Source organism: Saccopteryx leptura, chromosome 11 (assembly GCF_036850995.1).
Source record: "Saccopteryx leptura isolate mSacLep1 chromosome 11, mSacLep1_pri_phased_curated, whole genome shotgun sequence".
In the NCBI taxonomy this organism is placed as follows: Eukaryota; Metazoa; Chordata; class Mammalia; order Chiroptera; family Emballonuridae; genus Saccopteryx; species Saccopteryx leptura.
In genome coordinates this window covers 56388488-56407139 of record NC_089513.1, presented here as the reverse complement: position 1 = coordinate 56407139, position 18652 = coordinate 56388488, and the positions used below count along the sequence as shown (strand labels likewise).

Below are 18652 nucleotides of genomic sequence, written 5' to 3'. Positions count from 1 at the left end.
ACAAGGAGCAATTTTGGAGAGAGATTAAGGAAAGCACGCTAGGAATTATCCTGATTCGTTGGATAATTGATGGTTTAAATGCCTCCCGAATAGGGTACACTCAGTCACTCCCATTTGTTTTGTTCAATTAATATCAAGACTCAAGAAAAAAAAAAATTTGTACAGAAGTTCACCCTAAATGTCAGTGCTCATCCTGCCGTTCAGTTTGCTTCTGGATTTTCACCACTCTTGCTAATCCTGCATTTGTCCTTTTTTTTATGTTTGTTGTTGTTGTTTATTTATTGATTTTAGAAATAAAGGGAAGAGAGAGAGACATCAATTTGTTGTTCCACTTATCTATGCATTCACTGGTTGCTTCTTGCATGTGCCTGACTGGGGATTGAACCCGCAACCTTGCCATATTGGAACAACGCTCTAACTAACTAACTAACTAACCCAGACAGAGTGCATTTCTTGTTTAAACTGGGGATTTACTTACAATAAAAACAAAAGTTTCCCAATTATCAGAGCTTCAGGTAGATAAGCAATTGAATAGAAAGAAACCTCCTACAGAGTATTTTATCTTACATAAGATTAAGCACAAAAATGTTAACAAGCCTGACCAGGCAGTGGCGCAGTGGACAGAGCATCAGACTGGGACGTGGAGGACCCAGGTTTGAAACCTGAGGTTGCTGGCTTGAGTATGGGCTCATTTGGCTTGAGCAGAGGCTCAGAAGCTTGAGTGCGGGGTCACCGGCTTGAGCGTGAGATCAAAGACATGACTCCAAGGTCACTGGCTTGAGCAAGTGGTCACTTGCTCTGCTGTCACCCCTCCTCCCCCATTAAGACACATATGAGAACGCAATCAATGAACAACTAAGGAGATTAAGGAGCCACAACAAAGAATTGATGCTTCTCACTCTTTCCCTTCCTGCCTGTCTGTCCTTATCTGTTCCTCTGTCTATCTGTCTGTCTGTCTGTCTCTGTCACACACACACACACACACACAAAATGTTAACAAATAAACTGTGAATCATTATGGAAAAATACAGGTTGGTTCTTCAGCCAACCTCAACTGTATACAATGATCTGCTCTGAATGCCATCTCATTCCCTCAATCCTAGCCTGTCCACTCTACCCTAACCAAGAGAATGGCCTCCACTGAACACTCATGAACAGAATGGCCTGGCTGGGCTCTTTGGGGGACTGGAGAACACAGCTGTTTCACAAAGGTCTTTGCCACCTTCAGCAAAGCGGTTGTAACTGATGCCGGATCTCCACACTGAGGCTTGGAGGACTCAGGGCAGGAGCTGTGCCCCTGACCCAGCCCACCCTGGAGGAGATCAACTGCAGACCGAAAGCTTTCAATAGGCCTTGTGGATGTCATTTCTTTAATAAAGAGAATAGCTTCTAAATCAAGGTCAAGTTTCACCCAGGTTCCATTCATGAATATGATGAATTCGACTTTGAAAGAGCCTCATCTTTACCCTTGAGTCTGAGGCCAGTTAACAGGTAATTGTGTCACTGGGTCACTAATAAAAAAATAGTTCAATACAAGCAATACTCATTTTGTATTTGTGTGTGTACATACAAATATGCAGTGCCTGTAGCCATTCTATTCATGCAAGGAATTGTTTGTTATTGCTTTTTCATCTAGAAAGCTTGTCTCTAAAAGCCTAAGTCATTAATGCATAGAATTACCTATTACTCAAACCAAAAATTTTAAAATGTGATATACCCATAAGAAGACATAAGATACAACTTCCAGGCACAAAAATGTTTAATAAAGTCTAGTTTTCATACTTTATAATAGGAGAGCCCTCAATGACCCTAATGTTAAATGCTGGATATGTTATATAGAGGCATAAACAACCATTGTAGGTTAAAAAACTGTTTAAGAGTTAGACAAATCCACACCTCCGAATCATTGAGCAGGCCAAATATGGACAACTAATACTTTTTGGCATAATTACTAACATTAATTGCACCAGGGTAAAAGTAGGGAAAGACAATGACTGTATGTATTTGAATCATTGCTTTTAAAATCATTATTTTAACTAAATTTATAGAATAGCTGATGTCCTTTACTAAGCATTTACCTTCATTACTAACCCTATAAAAACTCTTCCAGGAACATATTGTTCCCACCATACAGACAAGGAAACCAAACCCACACTGAGTAACATGCCCAATGCCCCCGATAATAAATGGAAGCTAGACTGTAAACCCAGGCTGTCTGGTTCCAAACACACAATCTTTCTAATAAATACTATAAATTATTTGAAAAAACTAGGACAAATAAACCAACTGGCTTTAAATGTCACTTTTAAAAGCCCACTGTCAGTGTAAAATAGCAAAAGCAGACTAACACTAAGAGCTTGACAATTGTCAGTATACCCATTATCACAATTGGTCCTCTGAATAACATTGGAATGTGCAACAAAGATATTAATACCCCCTCTTTAAAATAAGGAAATTAAAATTCTAAAAGTTTAAATGGCTTCCCACCACTAGTCAGTTTCAGAGGTGGGATGAAGCCAGTGTTGAAACTCTTTATAAAGCCTTGAAAAAAAAAGCAATTTTCAGGTTCAGTGAAACAAAGTTACAAAAAAAGCAAATTATAAACCATGTACACTGCAGCAGACATTTAGAAAGCAAAAACTGTGATTATTCAGATTAGGGTCATGATGGATAGTGATTTTCAAACTAACTACATTAATTTTTTGATAGTATGCTCAATTTGTATTTAAAAACCATAAAGATGTCTGCCATCTAAATGTTCCGTTTTTAGTATATATGCTGCTGAAGCAAGCACTTAATCACTTAAGGAAACCAAACCAAACCAAACAGAACACATAATGTTTCTGGAAGATACAGTTTAGACATAGTAAGTAAAAGTGAAAAATTGTTTTTTTAATACAAAGAAATTAATTTTAAAATTGCTAGTAATCAACAGTTTTATATTGAATTAACATTGAGTCTGTCAAATACTTACATATTAGATCTTTATTTCATTGAAAAGCTCATCTAATCTTTGAATTAACTATAGTTTTCAAATTTTCATACTGAGTGAAATAAATTTTAAAAAAGCTAAGAACTATATAATGTCACACATAGGTGGGATATAAAACTAAACTCATGGACATAGATAAAAGTGCAGTGGTTACCAGAGGGAAAGGGCAGTGGGGAGGGGGAGAGGGGAAAGGGTATAAAGAGGGACAAATATAAGGTGACCGAAAATGATTTGACTTTGGGTGATAGGTATACAACATAATCAACAGTTCAAATGCTATAGAAATGTTTGCCTGAGGGGGTCCAGAAGATGGTGATGGAGTAGGCAGATGTTCCAACTCCCACCTCCCAGAACCAAAGTGGATTACAACTTAACTTGGGAACAATCATCTTGAAAAACCAACTAAGCATCACCGAAGAAAACACCGTGAGACTGGTAGGAAGGGCAGAGATGCAGAAAGGGCTATCCCTGCTCCCAGGAGTGAGTGGGGGCCCAGAGGGACTCTCATGGTGGGGTGAGTTGCTCGGAGAGTTGTGAGTCCTCAGCCCCAGGACCAGAGCCTCAGCCTAGAGCCCCAGAGACTAGAAGAGGCGTATGAACAGTATATAGCTGAAAGAAGAACCAGGTTACTGTTTGTGAGAGGGAGACAGAACTCTCAGACCCAGGATCCGTCTTAAAGGGACCGCACAGAAATCCTTGTTCGGCCCTGGCTGGTTGGCTCAGTGGTAGAACATCGGCCTGGCATGCGGAAGTCCCGGGTTCGATTCCTGGCCAGGGCACACAGGAGAGGCGCTCATCTGCTTCTCCACCCCTCCCCCTCTCCTTCCTCTCTGTCTCTCTCTTCCCCTCCCGCAGCCAAGGCTCCATTGGAGCAAAAGATGGCCCAGGCGCTGGGGATGGCTCCTTGGCCTCTGCCCCAGGTGCTAGAATGGCTCTGGTCGCGACAGAGTGATGCCCCGGATGGGCAGAGCATCGCCCCCTGGTGGGCGTGCTGGGTGGATCCCAGTCGGGCGCATGCAGGAGTCTGTCTGACTGCCTCCCTGTTTCCAGCTTCAGAAAAATACAAAAAAAAGAAATCCTTGTTCACAACCAATTACCTGGGGCTCTGAGAGTGGGGAGCACTGAGAGGACTGGAGTTGTGAGAAGAGAGTGTAATCTTGGAGGCACAGGGTGAGACATTGTGGGGGACAGCCACCTTAACCCCTGTGCTGAGTCACTCCTCAAATCTAAAGTGGCCATTTTTCCTGGGAGAAGCAACACCAGCAAAGGGAAGCAATTACCCCGCCCACTGGAGGCACTCCTACTCCAGTCACTTAGAAGCAGGGGGAACATCAGGGACACAGGTTTAGAGTGCTGAGGTCTGGGCTAACCCGCTCCCCTATGCTACTGAGTACCCGCCAAAGGGCAGGCGGGCCCGTCTGCAGCACCCGCAGTGCCCATCCACGAATGCCCAAGGAGGTGGCAGCAGTGGCGGCAGGCCGACCGGAAGACCACACCACAGGAACACAGAGGCCATACCCACTGGTCCACTGGTCAAGAGTAGATAAAAGCCAGCCTGGGACTGCAGCTGATATTTACAATGGCACCTGGGCCCAGCAGAGGCAACCACAAATTCTGGATTGCCTGTAGCTCCAAGAAGGCTAAGGGCCAGTCATAGGCAGTGACTGGTCTGCACAAGGTTCCAGCCAGAGAGGACTGGCACATCCAGCAGCTGGATATGGAGAGCATCAGCTCAGGACTTAACCCTTGTTAGGGTGGTATCTTAAGAAAGGGCTCCTCACACCTGACCCAGCTAAGGCATAGAAAACGCCGACACAAATAGCAAAAAGAACAGTAGGAGCAGACAAGTAGCCCACAGCGGATTATAAACAACAGCTGATGCCAACCCAAGATCTAGAAACAACACAACTGGAAGCTGAAGGCATACATCACCAACCCTATACTCAGCTAGCTACACAAACAGCACACCCAAAGGAGGAGTCTATACACAGACAAAATGGGAAGACAGAGAAATGCAATCCAAATGAATCAACAAAAGAAATCCCCAGAAAAAGAACTGAATGAGATGAAAATAACCAAGATACCAGATGCAGAGTTTAAAATAATGATTGTTAGGATGCTCAAAGATCTTACAGCAACAATGGATGGACATAATAAGCACCTAAATAAAGAGATAGCAAGCATCAAAAAGGACATTGAAATCATAAAAAAGAATCAGTCAGAAATGACAAATACAATATCAGAAATGAAGGCTACACTAGAAGGAATTAATAGCAGGCTGGATGGAGCAGAGGATCAAATCAGTGATTTAGAGACAAGATAAACAAAAGCACAGAAGCAGAACAGCAAAAAGAATAAAGGCTCAAAAAGTCTGAGGAAACTAAGAGATCAGGAACAAGGCAGGGGTGCCCCCTTTCACTACTCTTATTCAACATAGTTCTGGAAGTCTTAGTCACAGAAATCAGAAAAGAAGAAGAAATAAAAGGCTTCCAAATTGGAAAAGAAGAAGTAAAACTATCATTATTTGCTGATGACATGATAATGTAAATAAAAAACCCTAAAGTCTCTGTCAAAAAACTTATGGACCTGATAAGTCAAGGTGGCAGGATATAAAATTAATATTCAGAAATCTGTGACAACAGGAAGAGAAACAACATCCACATCATAGGGGTTCCTGAAGGAGAAGAGAAAGAACAAGGGATAGAGAACCTGATTGCAGCAAACATAGTTGAAAACTTCCCTAAATTGATGAAGAGTAAAGTCACACAAGTTCAAGAAGCACAGAGAGTCCCATTAAAGAGGAACTCAGACCTACACCAAGACACATCATAATTAACATACCAAAGTTAAGAGATAAAGAAAGAATACAAAAAGCTGCAAGAGAAAAGCAGTCAATAACCTACAAAGGAGCCCCCATAAGGATGACATATGACTTTTCAACAGAAACACTTGAGGCCAGAAGGGAATGGCAAGAAATATTCAAAGTAATTCAAAACAAGAGCTTACAACCAAGACTTCTTTATCCAGCAAGGCTATCGTCTAAAATTGAAGGAAAAGTAAAAAGCTTCCCAGACAAAAAAAAAAAAAAAAAAAACTTAAGGAATTCATTATATCCAAACCAATGCTGCAAGAAATGTTAAGGGGCCTGTTGTAAAAAGAACAAAGGAAAAAAATCTAGAAAAAGAGGAGTGTAGATTTAAAGAATAAAATGGCAATAAACAACTATATATCAATAATAACCTTAAATGTAAATGGTTAAATGTTCCAATCAAAAGATATAGGTAGCTGCGTGAATAAGAAAAAGGACCCATATGTATGCTGTCTACAAGAGACCCACCTCAAAACAAAGGCTACACATAGACTAAAAGTGAAGGGCCTGACCTGTGGTGGTGCAGTGGATAAAGCGGCAGATCTGTAATGCTGAGGACACCAGTTCGAGGCCCTGGCTGCCCTGGTCAGGGCACATATGGGAGTTGATGCTTCCCGCTCCTCCCCACTTCTCTCTCACACTCTTTCTCTCTCTCCTCTCTAAAATAAATAAATGGAATCTTAAAGAAAAAAAAAGTGAAGGAATGGAAAAAAATATTTCATGCAAATGCAAATGAAAAAAAAAGCTGGGGTAGCAATACTTATATCTGACAAAATAGACTTTAAAACAAAGGCTATAGTAAGGGATAAATAAGGTCACTACATAATGATAAAAGGAGCAATCAAACAGGAGGGTATAATCATTTTAAATATTTGTGCACCTAATATAGGAGCACCTAAATATATAAAGCAGATTTGGATGGACATAAAGGGCGAGATCAACAGCAATACTACAATAGTAGGGGATTTTAATACCCCACTAACATCAATGGATAGATCCTCAAGAAAGAAAATTAACAAAGAAACAGCAGCCTTAAGGACACACTAGATCAACTGGATTTAATTGATATCTTCAGAACCTTTCACCCTAAAGCAACAAAATATACATTCTTTTCAAGTGCTGATGGTACATTCTCTAGGATAGACCACATGTTAGAACACAAAACGAGTCTCAATCAATTTACGAAGATTGGAATCATATTAAGCATCTTCTCTGATCACAATGGTATGAAATTAGAAATCAACTACAGTAGAGAAAGTGAAAAACATTCAAACACTTGGAGACTAAATAGCATATTATTAAATAAGGAATGGGTTAACAATGAGATCAAAGAAGGATTAAAATTTTTCCTTGAAACAAATGAAAATGAACATATAACAACTCAAAATTTATGGAACACAGCAAAAGCAGTCCTGAGAGAGAAGTTCATAGCATTACAGGCATACCTTAAGAAGCAAGGAAAAGCCTAACCTGGCGGTAGCGCAGTGGATAGAGCATTGGACTGGGATGCGGAGGACCCAAGTTCAAGACCCTGAGGTCGCCAGCTTGAGCACGGGTTCATCTGGTTTGAGCAAAGCTCACCAGCTTGGACTCAGGTCTCTAGCTCGAGCAAGGGGTTACTTGGTCTGCTGTAGCCCCACGGTCAAGGCACATATGAGAAAGCAATCAATGAACAACTAAGGTGTCGCAACGAAAAACTAATGATTGATGCTTCTCATCTCTCTCCATTGCTGTCTGTCTGTCCCTATCTATCCCTCTGACTCTCTCTCTGCAAAAAAAAAAAAAAGAAGAAAAAGCTCAAATAAACAAGTTAACCCTGCATCTATTAGAACTAAAAAAAAACCAGCAAATAAAGCCCAGAAGAAGTAGAAGAAAGGAAATAATAAAGATCAGATCAGAAATAAATGACATAGAGGCTAAAAAAAATATATAGATCAATGAAAGCAAGAGCTGGTTCTTTGAAAAGGTAAACAAGATTGATGAAGCTTTAACCAGACTCACAAAGAAAAAAAGAGAGAGGACTCAAATAAATAAAATTAGAAATGAGAGAAGTAACAACTGACACAGCAGAAATACAAAGGATTGTAAGAAAATATTATGAAGAACTGTATGCCAAAAAATTAGACAACCTAGGTGAAATGGACAAATTTTTTGAAACATATAATCTTTCAAAAATCAATCTGGAAGAATCAGAAAACCTAAACAGACCAATTACAACAAATGAAATTGAAACAGTTATCAAAAAACTCCCAACAAACAAAAGCCCTGGGCCAGATGGCTTCACAAGTGAATTCTACCGAATATTCAAAGAAGAACTAACTCCTATCCTTCTCAAGCTATTTCAAAAAATTCAAGAGGAGGGAAGACTTCCAAGCTCCTTCTATAAGAAAAGCATAAGTCTCATTCCAAAACCAGGTAAAGACACTACCAAGAAAGAAAACTATAGGCCAATATCCCTGATGAACATAGATGCTAAAATTGTCAACAAAATATTAGCAAACCGGATCCAGCAATACATGAAAAATATGATACATCATGATCAAGTGAGATTTATTCTGGGGAGGCAAGGCTGGTACAATATTTGCAAGTCAATCAACGTGATTCATCACATAAACAAAGGGAAGGAGAAAAATCACATGATAATATCAATAAATGCAGAAAAAACATTTGATAAAATCCAGCACCCATTCATGATCAAAATTCTCAGCAACGTGGGAATACAGGGAACATACCTCAACATGATAAAGGCCATCTATGACAAACCAACAGCCAACATCACACTCAATGGGCAAAAATTAAAAGCAATCCCCTTAAGATCAGGAACAAGGCAGGGGTGCCCCCTTTCACCACTCTTATTTAACATAGTGCTGGAAGTCCTAGCCACAGCAATCAGACAAGAAGAAGAAATAAAAGGCTTCCAAATTGGAAAAGAAGAAGTAAAACTATCATTATTTGCTGATGATATGATACTGTACATAGAAAACCCTAAAGTCTCCATCAAAAAACTTATGGACCTGGTAAGTCAAGGTGGCAAGATATAAAATTAATATTCATAAATCAGTGGCATTTTTTTCCAGTGGCATTTTTATACACCAACAATGAACTGTCTGAAATAGAAATTAAGGAAACAATCCCCTTCACTATTACAAAATAAATAAATAAATAAATAAAGTACCTAGGAACAAATTTAACCATGGAGGTTAAAGACTTGTACTCAGAAAATTATAAAACATTGATAAAAGAAATCAAAGAGCATACAAACAAGTGGAAGCATATACTGTGTTCATGGATAGGAAGAATAAACATCATTAAAATGTCTATATTACCCAAAGCCATCTTTAGACTTAATGCAATTCCTATTAAAATACCAATGGCATACTTCAAAGATATAGAACACATATTCCAAAAATTTATATGGAACCAAAAAAGAACACAAATAGCCTCAGCAATCTTGAAAATGAAGAATCAAATGAGAGATCACACTTTCTGATATCAAGTTATACTACAAGACTATTGTACTCAAAATAGCTTGGTATTGGCATATTGATCAATGGAACAGAACAGAGAACCCGGAAATAAACCCACACCTTTATGCACAACTGATATTTGACAAAGGAAGTAAGAGCATACAATGGAGTAAAGACAGTCTCTTTAACAAATGGTGTTGGGAAAATTGGATTAGAACTTATAAAAAAATAAAACTAGACCAGCAACTTACACATTCACAAAAATAAACTCAAAATGGATAAAAGACTTAAATTTAAGTCATGAAACCATAATCATCTTGGAAGAAAACATAGGCATAAGCTCTCTGACATCTCTCGCAGCAATATATTTGCTGATTTATCTCCACGGGCAAGTGAAATAAAGGACAAATGGGACTATATCAAACTAAAAAGCTTTTGCACAGCTAAAGACAATATGAACAAAATAAAAAGACAAACCACACAATGGGAGAACATACTCGACAATTCGTCTGATAAGGGGTTAATAACCAAAATTTATAAAGAACTTGTAAAACTCAACACCAAGAAGGTAAACAATCCAACCAAAAAATGGGCAAAAGAAACGAATAGATGTTTCTCCAGAGAGGACATACAGATAGCCAATAGGCATATGAGAAAAATGTTCAAATCACTAATCATTAGAGCAGGGGTTCCCAAACTTTTTACACAGGGGGCCAGTTCACTGTCCCTCAGACCGTTGGAGGGCTGGACTATAAAAAAAACTATGAACAAATCCCTATGCACACTGCACATATCTTATTTTAAAGTAAAAAAACAGTGCTCCTCTCACTGACCACCAATGAAAGAGGTGCCCCTTCCGGAAGTGCGGCAGGGGCCAGATAAATGGCCTCAGGGGTCCGCATGCGGCCAGCAGGCTGTAGTTTGGGGACCCTTGCATTAGAGAAATACAAATTAAAACCACAATGAGAGACCACTTCCCACCTGTCAGAATTGCACTCATTAACAAAACAACACATAATAAATGCTGGCGAGGGTGTAGAGAAAAGGGAACCCTCTTGCTCTGCTTGTAGGAATGCAGACTGGTGTAGCCATTGTGGAAAATAGTATGAATATTCCTCAAAAAATTAAAAATCAAACTGTCTTTTGACCCAGCTATCCCACTTTTAGGAATATATCCTAAGAATACCAAATCACTGATTCAAAAGAAGAAATGCACCCCCATGTTTATTGCAGCATTGTTTACAATAGCCGAGATCTGGAAACAGCCCAAGTGTCCATCAGTGGACGAATGGATTAAAAAGCTGTGGCACATATACACAATGGAATACTAGGCAGCTGTGAAAAAGGAAATCTTACCTTTTGTGACAACATGGATGGACCTGAAGACCATTATGCTAAGTGAAATAAGCCAGGCAGAGAAAGAAAAATATATGACCTCACTAATTTGAGGAATGTAATGAACAATGTGAACTGAGGAACTGAATAGAGGCAGAGGTGGGATCAAAGGGACCAGAGGGAAAGCGGTCAGAGGGAAAGGGGATGAGAGGATGAGATCGCTGAAGGAAAGAGAGTAGTGAAATTTTATATACATAACACAGCGTTACAGAGAGCAGGACAGCAAATCCTGGAAGGAAGGCGGGAAGTTGTTGGGGGGGAGGGGGCAAGGGGGGTGTCAAGGGGAACACAGCGGTGGGGGGCAAGATATATTCAGTGGGACACTTAAATCTATGTAAACACAATAAATTAAAATCAGTAAAAATTTTTTTAAAAAGAAATGTTTACCTAAAACCTATGTACTCTTATTGATCAATGTCAGTCTGTTAAAGTTAATTTCCTAAATAACATTTAAAAAAATAATTCTTAAAGAAAAAGACAGAAATAAATATGGCAAAACATTAAAAAATAAATTTTGAAGTAGTATTCCTCCTCAACTAGTCTCCTTTGCCTATAGATAACAATTGAGTCTTATTTTATATATCAAATTAGAAGAACAAGATATCATGTGTGCACTACAGTAAACCAAGATAAAAATGAAATATTTTAATGAAAAATTTTATGAGGGTAGTTTTAGCCACAAATATAAAACCCAAACCCATAGTTTCTTAGTATAACTGATGAAAACTCTTCATCATATTGATAATTTTACTCAAGTTGTAATCTCCTTTAAACAAATAGAAATCAATAACTACTTTTGATTTAATAACCCGTCTTTAAATAGATCCAGTTTAGACAGTAAGAGGAGTCATGTGACTCCTGTTGCAATAATCCCATCTTCTGGGAGTGTAGATAGAAACTATTGTCTGTTGTAATATACAAATAATCCACCTCAATTCCCTCTGGACAATGGGAATGTTCTCTGCAGAGTCTCAGCTGTAGCTAAGAAGGCTCAGGGGCTGCTACCATTGTTTACCAAGTGACAGTTCACCCACAGCAGCTGATGGGCTGTCTGCCCTGGTCCACATTATCTTACCACCCAAGGTTATTACAGCCGCTCCTTCAGAGAGCGGATAAAGAATGGATATGGAAAGTGGAATGTCAGGAAAGAATAGGAACGCTGTCCACTTGAAACCTTCCAAAGGAAGGGGGGTGGATCAAAGGCCAGAGAGGGGGGGAAAGGAGGAGCTGAAGCACTTCAGTACTGCTTGGCCTAGCCTCCTAGTGTCCCCGCCTCTGGGCCACACCGAGAGCTTACAATCCAGGCAGCCAAAGTCAGCAAAAGCATTTCAGAGCTTGAAACGGAGAAGACGACCGCCAGTGAGAAACAAATGGCAAGGCTGGGTCAGTGCTGATGCACTGCATCCTATAAAACGCAAAAGACCTTCCGATGATCTCCGTTCCTCTCAAAGAATTCAGTGACATTTGTCAGTATAGCTAGCGCTGAATTCTTTTGTTTTAATCAACAATAATTCTTATGAAAATAACTGAGAAAGTAGAGCAAAAATACGCAGCCCTTCCCCACACCAATCTCCGTCCACCCTACAGGACATCCGCACTTTGGAGTACACACTATTTGGAAGCAAGGGTGCGGGTGTTGTGAACACATCACCAGTCGTTATGTGAAAAGCATTTTTAAAAAATCGGCCAATAAACTCAGAACAATTAAATCCTCCTGAAAAGCCTGTGGAAACGGAGAACGTAATTAGTATGTTCACAATGGGCACTAAGGTTGCCTGATTATCTCAGAGCGCTCGAGCAAAACACAGTGGTGGCAGGCGGGCAGGCAGCAAAAACACACCAGCAATGGTTTGTGGAAGTCCTCATCATTAAGAAACATGTTTGGATTTAGTTTGAGAAAGAAGCAAGCCTTTGGGTAACTGAACTCAACTGTTCACTTTTACTTCTGAATATATACAAATATATTCAAGTCCACCAGAAGTAAAGGGACAACAAGAGTCTTTCTTCTGACTGTGATCATGAAAAATGGGTCGATTTTCTGATTTTTTAAATTTTTCATCGAGTCACCCTGGTGCCCTTTGGTGAATGAAGGTAGAAAAGGAACAGAAAGCAGGGTCAGGGACGGCCCCACATAGCACAGCGGAAGGCATGTACTTCTCTGCTGACACTCGCTATTTTTTAAAAAACACAGGCCAATCTGGCTAAGAACCAAGAGAATTCCACTTGAATTTTCTGATCAATGAGACATCCTCCCATGATTTTACAGGCCTTATTTTTCTGCTTCATTACCCCATGGTCTTTCTAGCTCAGAAAGTGCGACAATCTTGTATAGTAATGATGACAAAACTGACTAAAGAAAAAGTGGAATCTTTAATATGGTCATAATTCCTCCGGAATATAGTGAAGTAAAATTTCTGGGCTGCATCTCTTCTTGTTAGGTAACATTTGAACAGATAGATGCTCTATCTAATAGCCAGAGTTCTGCACAATAGTCCCTAGGAAAGCAGTAGGTCAAGGATGCACTTTTACCTACCATCTAAAAAAGCACCCTGGAGCCACAAGAGCAACAAAAAGGGAAGTTCCAACTTACAATGTAACAAATTTCCCCATGAATAAGACGCACCCTTTTTTAAAAAAATTGGGGTCTAAAAACTGGGTGCATCTTATATAGTGGTTGTAGATTTTTTTTTACCTGCATTTCCTGCTTTTTCGCGCTTGTTTTTGCGCTCATTGTTGAAGACAGTGATTCGTCATCAGACACAGATGAGGACAAGCTCATGGATGGAAGTTTTGACACTGATGAGGAGCTCTATGAATTTTATGATGAATAAAACTTGAGTTCAATAACATTATCTAATACTTTTTTTTTCAAATGTCAAGCCCCAAAATTAAGGTGTGTCTTATACAAGGGACCGTCTTATACATGGGGAAATACGGTACATCCTTTAAACACCACGTGCAAAGAAGACATGCCTACTGCCTCTGCCTGGTGAGGTCATCCATGCTCCAGGCCCAACTCTGCATAAGTGGGCAGGCTCACCGACCTTTGGAAAAGTCAACCAGGAATGCTGTGTTTCTTTCCCAAATTGAACTACTGTAATTTAAGCTTTAGAATGACCAAACACATAACTCACACATATATTTGGCAATCCTCTCCTCCTTCAAACCTCCTTTACCCATTTCTCTCTCCTGTTGTAAGAGAAAGGCTGGGAGATGGGTTCAGGCATAGTAAACAGTTGGTTGTGACATTTGCTCCACAGGAAATGGTAACTGAACATTTTCCACAAATAAAACATTGCCTGTGGGACTTACATGACCATTTGTATATAGGCTAGTGGAGAGATGTTCATCATGGCCCTTTCACCTACAAAGAAAATAGGTCCCTTAGGAAAGCTAAACATTGGGAACATTTTGAGCCAATACTACAACTCTAAGGCAAGCAGCATACGTTGAGAAAAGCAACCTTGCTGAAAAAGAGGGTACAGCCTGGTGCAGCGAAAAGAGCAAAGATTCTAGCGGCAGGGAAAATAGGAGCTGCACCACTTACTAGCTGTATGACCTTGGGGAAATCATTTCAGTTTTCTGGGTCTCAGCATCCTTGCCTGTGAAACTGGGGTTATGATAAAGATAACAACAACCATACCCGATGTTGTTGTGAAGAGTCACTAAAATATCAAATAGCCAGACCAGTCTTCATTCACTGAGAAACTAACACCGTAAAAAGATAAAGTAAATAACCAGTTACTCAGAAATGAACCTGAAATGATGTTCCACTGCCTTCCTTAAGATCAAAGATGTAACAAGTAACATCTTTTCTTTTTTTTCTTTTGTATCTTTCTGAAGTGAGAAGCCGGGAGGCAGAGAGACAGACTTCCCGCATGCGCAGGACCAAGATCCACCCAGCATGCCCACTAGGGGGCAATGCTCTGCCCATCTGAGCGATTGCTCCGTTGCAACCAGAGCCATTCTAGGGCCTGAGGTGGAGGCCATGGAACCATCCTCAGCGCCCAGGGCCAACTTTGCTTCAATAGAGTCTTGGCTGCTGGAGGGGAAGAGAGAGATAGAGAGAAAGGAGAGAGGGGAAGGATGGAGAAGTGGATGGGCACTTCTCCTGTGTGCCCTGACCAGGAATCGAACCTGGGACTTCCACACTCCAGGCTGATGCTCTACTGCTGAGACAACCGTAACATCTTATCTTTAAAAATTATTTTTTCTTGTTTAGCTGTTACAATTTGGACAAACATCATTTAATCAGGAACACTGTGGGTTAGAGATTATGCTAAGAGTGGGGGTTACAAAACTGAACAAGATTATCTTTCTCACCCCTAGGGAGTTTCCATTTGTTGATTTACCAAAGTGCTACTTTCAATCATACAACATAGTTGCCCTTTTTCTTTAACACCTTTGAATTTCACCCTGTTGTCTATTACATAAGAGTAGGTGACTAAAGCAAATGTACTATTTGACTCCAAGTCCCAATCTGTTCTCTTTTCTCATGTCTCTCCTCTGCCTCACAAGACAAAATATCTACTGGGCTCAGTTGGTCAGAGCTGCTCCTGATAAAATAAAATAAAAAGGTTTAGGATTAGGAACACTCAGCAGTTAGTTAACTGATTCCAGTTTGAATTGCATACTTCAACCACCATTCACCATAAAAGCCCAAAACTTTGGTCCCACTGGCCAGAAACTGCCTACTCAATCAAGTAGGTTCAGCATTTGCTGAGAAAACAGTGCAAATCATATAATCCACTGATGAGCCCAGTGGTTTGGGAGTGTACATACTATCATCCTATCAAAAGCACGGATGTTGTATCTCTGGAACTATTTACTAACCTGAGGATTACAATAAATGAAAAACCATTGTCTTCAATATAATTCCCCTTATTTTCTCTCAAGTCACTTCACATCTCAATTGTCTTAACACACACACACACACACACACACACACACACACACACGAACATTGTCTAAGCCCTCTGTTCTGCGGCACCAGCCAGCCCTCTTCCTCAGAGATTCAGATTCCGTGCCCAATGCTATGCCCCAAAGCGAACAAGCCCAAGAGGCCATTGCTTGCTGACCCTGCAGGAAAATACTCATCAACAGGGCGGCAGAGGTTCTGATTCCCTCGAAAGTACTGGCGTGTGGAGTTAATCAAGTGGCCTTTTCTGACATGGGAAAAAACGGTTCACGGATGCTTACAGAGGCCTGAAAGGCAAAACACTGTTGTCCCACAACCCACGCCCCACTCAAGGGACCCCCTGAACTTAAGGTTTATCACCGAAATGGTGGGCACCCTCTGTCCGTGCTGTCTGAGCCTCCGAGGAATACACAGGGGGCACCTGATTTTCTGTAATTACAAGAGAAGCGGAGAGCGCGCTGACAGTCTGGACCACCGCACCCTCCGAAGCCGACACACACACACACACACACACACACACACACACACACACACACACACTCATACACGTGGCTGCGGCCAGAGTTCCTTGACCCGGGATAACCCCCTCCCTCCCACATTTGAGGGTGGGCACGTATCCGGAGCTGGGTGCAGAATGTAGGGGTCGATCTGTAGATTATAACCACCTCTCCCCTACACACAGGGGGAAAGGCATCAGGAAAGAGAAGCAAGACTTCTAAAAACAAGAAAGCTAAATGGGTGAGAACCTGCCCGGACCCACAGGTCTTGTAGCTTCTTCCGAAAGTTTTGGCTTAAGTTCCCAATGCCCTGCGTGTTCGGGGACAGAAAAGTGAAACGCAGAAGGGGAAAGCTCCGGTCAGGGCTGGGAAGGCTGGGCTCTCGGGTCCCCGCCGGCAACCAGATCCTCCAGGGTCGCCTCGGGACACCTGCAGGAGAGCCGGCTGCTCACCTTGAGATAATCATTCTCCGAGCGCAGCTCTTCCATCTCGCGCAGCAGCTCCTCCTCCTCCACCGCCGACACCAGTCGGGACTGCTCGCCCGGGCCGGGATCCTTGGGGGTCCCGGGAACCGCTCGTTCTGGACACACGCGCCCCACAGCATCCTCCGCCCTGCTGGGCTCTGCGGACCCCGCGGCGACCCCGCCCGGGCTGCTCCGACCCCCGAGGAGAGCGCAGGCGTTGGGGGGCGCGGCAAGGAGCGCGGAAGGCTCCGGGCTGACGAGTGGCGCCCCCCGAGCTGCGGGACTCGGCGCGGGGGCTCCCCGCAGGGGTTCTCGGTCGCTAGATCCCGTGCCGGACTCGGCATCGCTGCTGGCGGCGGGAAGCAGGCGCTGCTCATCGGACAGGGGTTCGGAGGGGCAGTCGGAGAGGTCCGAGCTGCTGTCCGTGTGGCTGATGCGCGAGCCGGGCGCGAGGGGGCCGGCCGCCGGGGTCACGGCGAGGATCACCGCGGGGGCCGAGGCGGCGGGGATCAGGGGACCGGGAGCACGTGCTAGGGGAGCCCCGAAACCGCGTTTGGTTTTACGACCCTTCGCAGCGGCGTTCAGCGGCTCGGTCCCGGGCGGCGGCAGCAGTTTTCCAGCCCGGGACAGCGGCTCGGCGGGCAACGCGCGCGCCGTCCTTTTGGGGCCGGGAGAGGCCTTAGCGCTGCCCGCTGCCCTGGCCCCGGAGCCCGTAGGCGGCTTGTCCTTCGCGCCAGGTGCGCCGCCGCTGCGCCGGGAGAGGCGGCCCGGCGCGGCCAGGGTCCCGGGCGAAGACGGTGCTTTGCCTGCAAGGCTGGGCGAGCGCGGGGCGGCGGGCGCCGGAGATCGGCCGGTGGAGGGGGCGGCGGGGGCCGGGCCGGGCGCCGCGGGCCGGCCGTGCAGGTCCTTGAAGAACGGTCGGGCGGGAGAAGGTGCGCGGTGCAGCCGCCTCCGTTCGGCCAGCGGGTGAAGGTGGTGGTGGCGGTGGTGCTGGCCGGGCGGCTGTGGCTTCGCGTCTGGAGCTCCGCCCGCGGGGCCATTCAGCGTCTCCATGGCTGGGGCCCAGACCGCGAGCGGCAGCTCCAGCAGCAAATGCTCGGGGCGGCGGAGGTGGCGTGCAGCCTCCCGGCGCCCTGGCTCATCACTGTGCCCCAGCCCCGCCCGGTCTGCGCCCCGCGCTCCCGCGCTCCCGCGCCCCCCTCCCCCGGGCCCGAAGATCCCGCGCGGCTCGCCGCCGTCTCGCCCTCCCTGGCTGAGGTCACTGCCGCCGGAGTTCTTCGGGCACAGCCGCGCGGTGGCTTCCTGCCGTTCGCATCCCCTGGACGCTGCGCTCGGGGACCGCGGGCGAGCCGCTGCGGCCTCGCACACCCGCACTTGTCCCGCCGCGACGCGGGAGGCGCGTTCCCCGCTCCGGTGGCCGGCTCTCCGCCCACGGCTGGCCAGCTCCGCGCGGCGCCCTCTGCTCCCGCCCGCGCAGGCTCTGGGAAGAGAGAAACTGCACGCGCGTCCACCGAACTCCTGGAGCCCTGCGCCCAGCCGCCGGGTGCGCATGTCCCGCCGGCCGCCAGCCGGCGCCGGTGGGGGCAGGAGGCGGGGCCTCGCTCCCCGGGCTCGCGCGCGGGCTGCTTTTCCCACCCCCCACCCCGCCTGCTCCGCTTTGGGACCCTACTTGCTTTCTGAGTTCGCAGCGACACAGTACTTGGCGCTGGGAAAGGAAGACAGTAGGAAAAATGACGGCGGAAGGGGTGCAGGCACTGGCCACTTGGGGGAGACTGGAAGTCCCTGAGGCGTGGATGGCCTTCCTGTGGAGTGCGCCTTCCTGCGCCTCTTTCCCTTAGTTGACTAACGTCCTCCAGAAGCCCCTCCATCCAATCCCTGCCTGCCAGGGCCCCTTAGCTCCCTGCCCCAGGGTCCTTTCGACGTTGTGCCTGTAGCCTAAACATTACATTAAGGATTGCTGGTACCCGAAGCCGGTAGCGTGTCAAAAGCGGCACAGTGCTCCACTGTTGGCACCGCCAGTGGCCTCAGGATCTCAGAGAAGGAGGCGCTG

General features: G+C 44.3%; 1 protein-coding gene across 8 annotated transcripts in view; it reads right to left on the bottom strand.

Moving 5' to 3' along the window:
- Window positions 1-18109, bottom strand: part of MTCL1 (microtubule crosslinking factor 1) — a 171350-nt gene extending 153241 nt beyond the window's left edge. For all 8 annotated transcript variants that reach the window (XM_066353171.1, XM_066353174.1, XM_066353172.1 and 5 more), the window contains exon 1: window positions 16591-18109. In XM_066353171.1, the coding sequence (XP_066209268.1) occupies window positions 16591-17655 (1065 nt within the window). In that variant the 5' untranslated portion in view covers window positions 17656-18109. The remainder of the gene's footprint in view (window positions 1-16590) is intronic.
- Window positions 18110-18652: the final 543 nt, after the last annotated feature.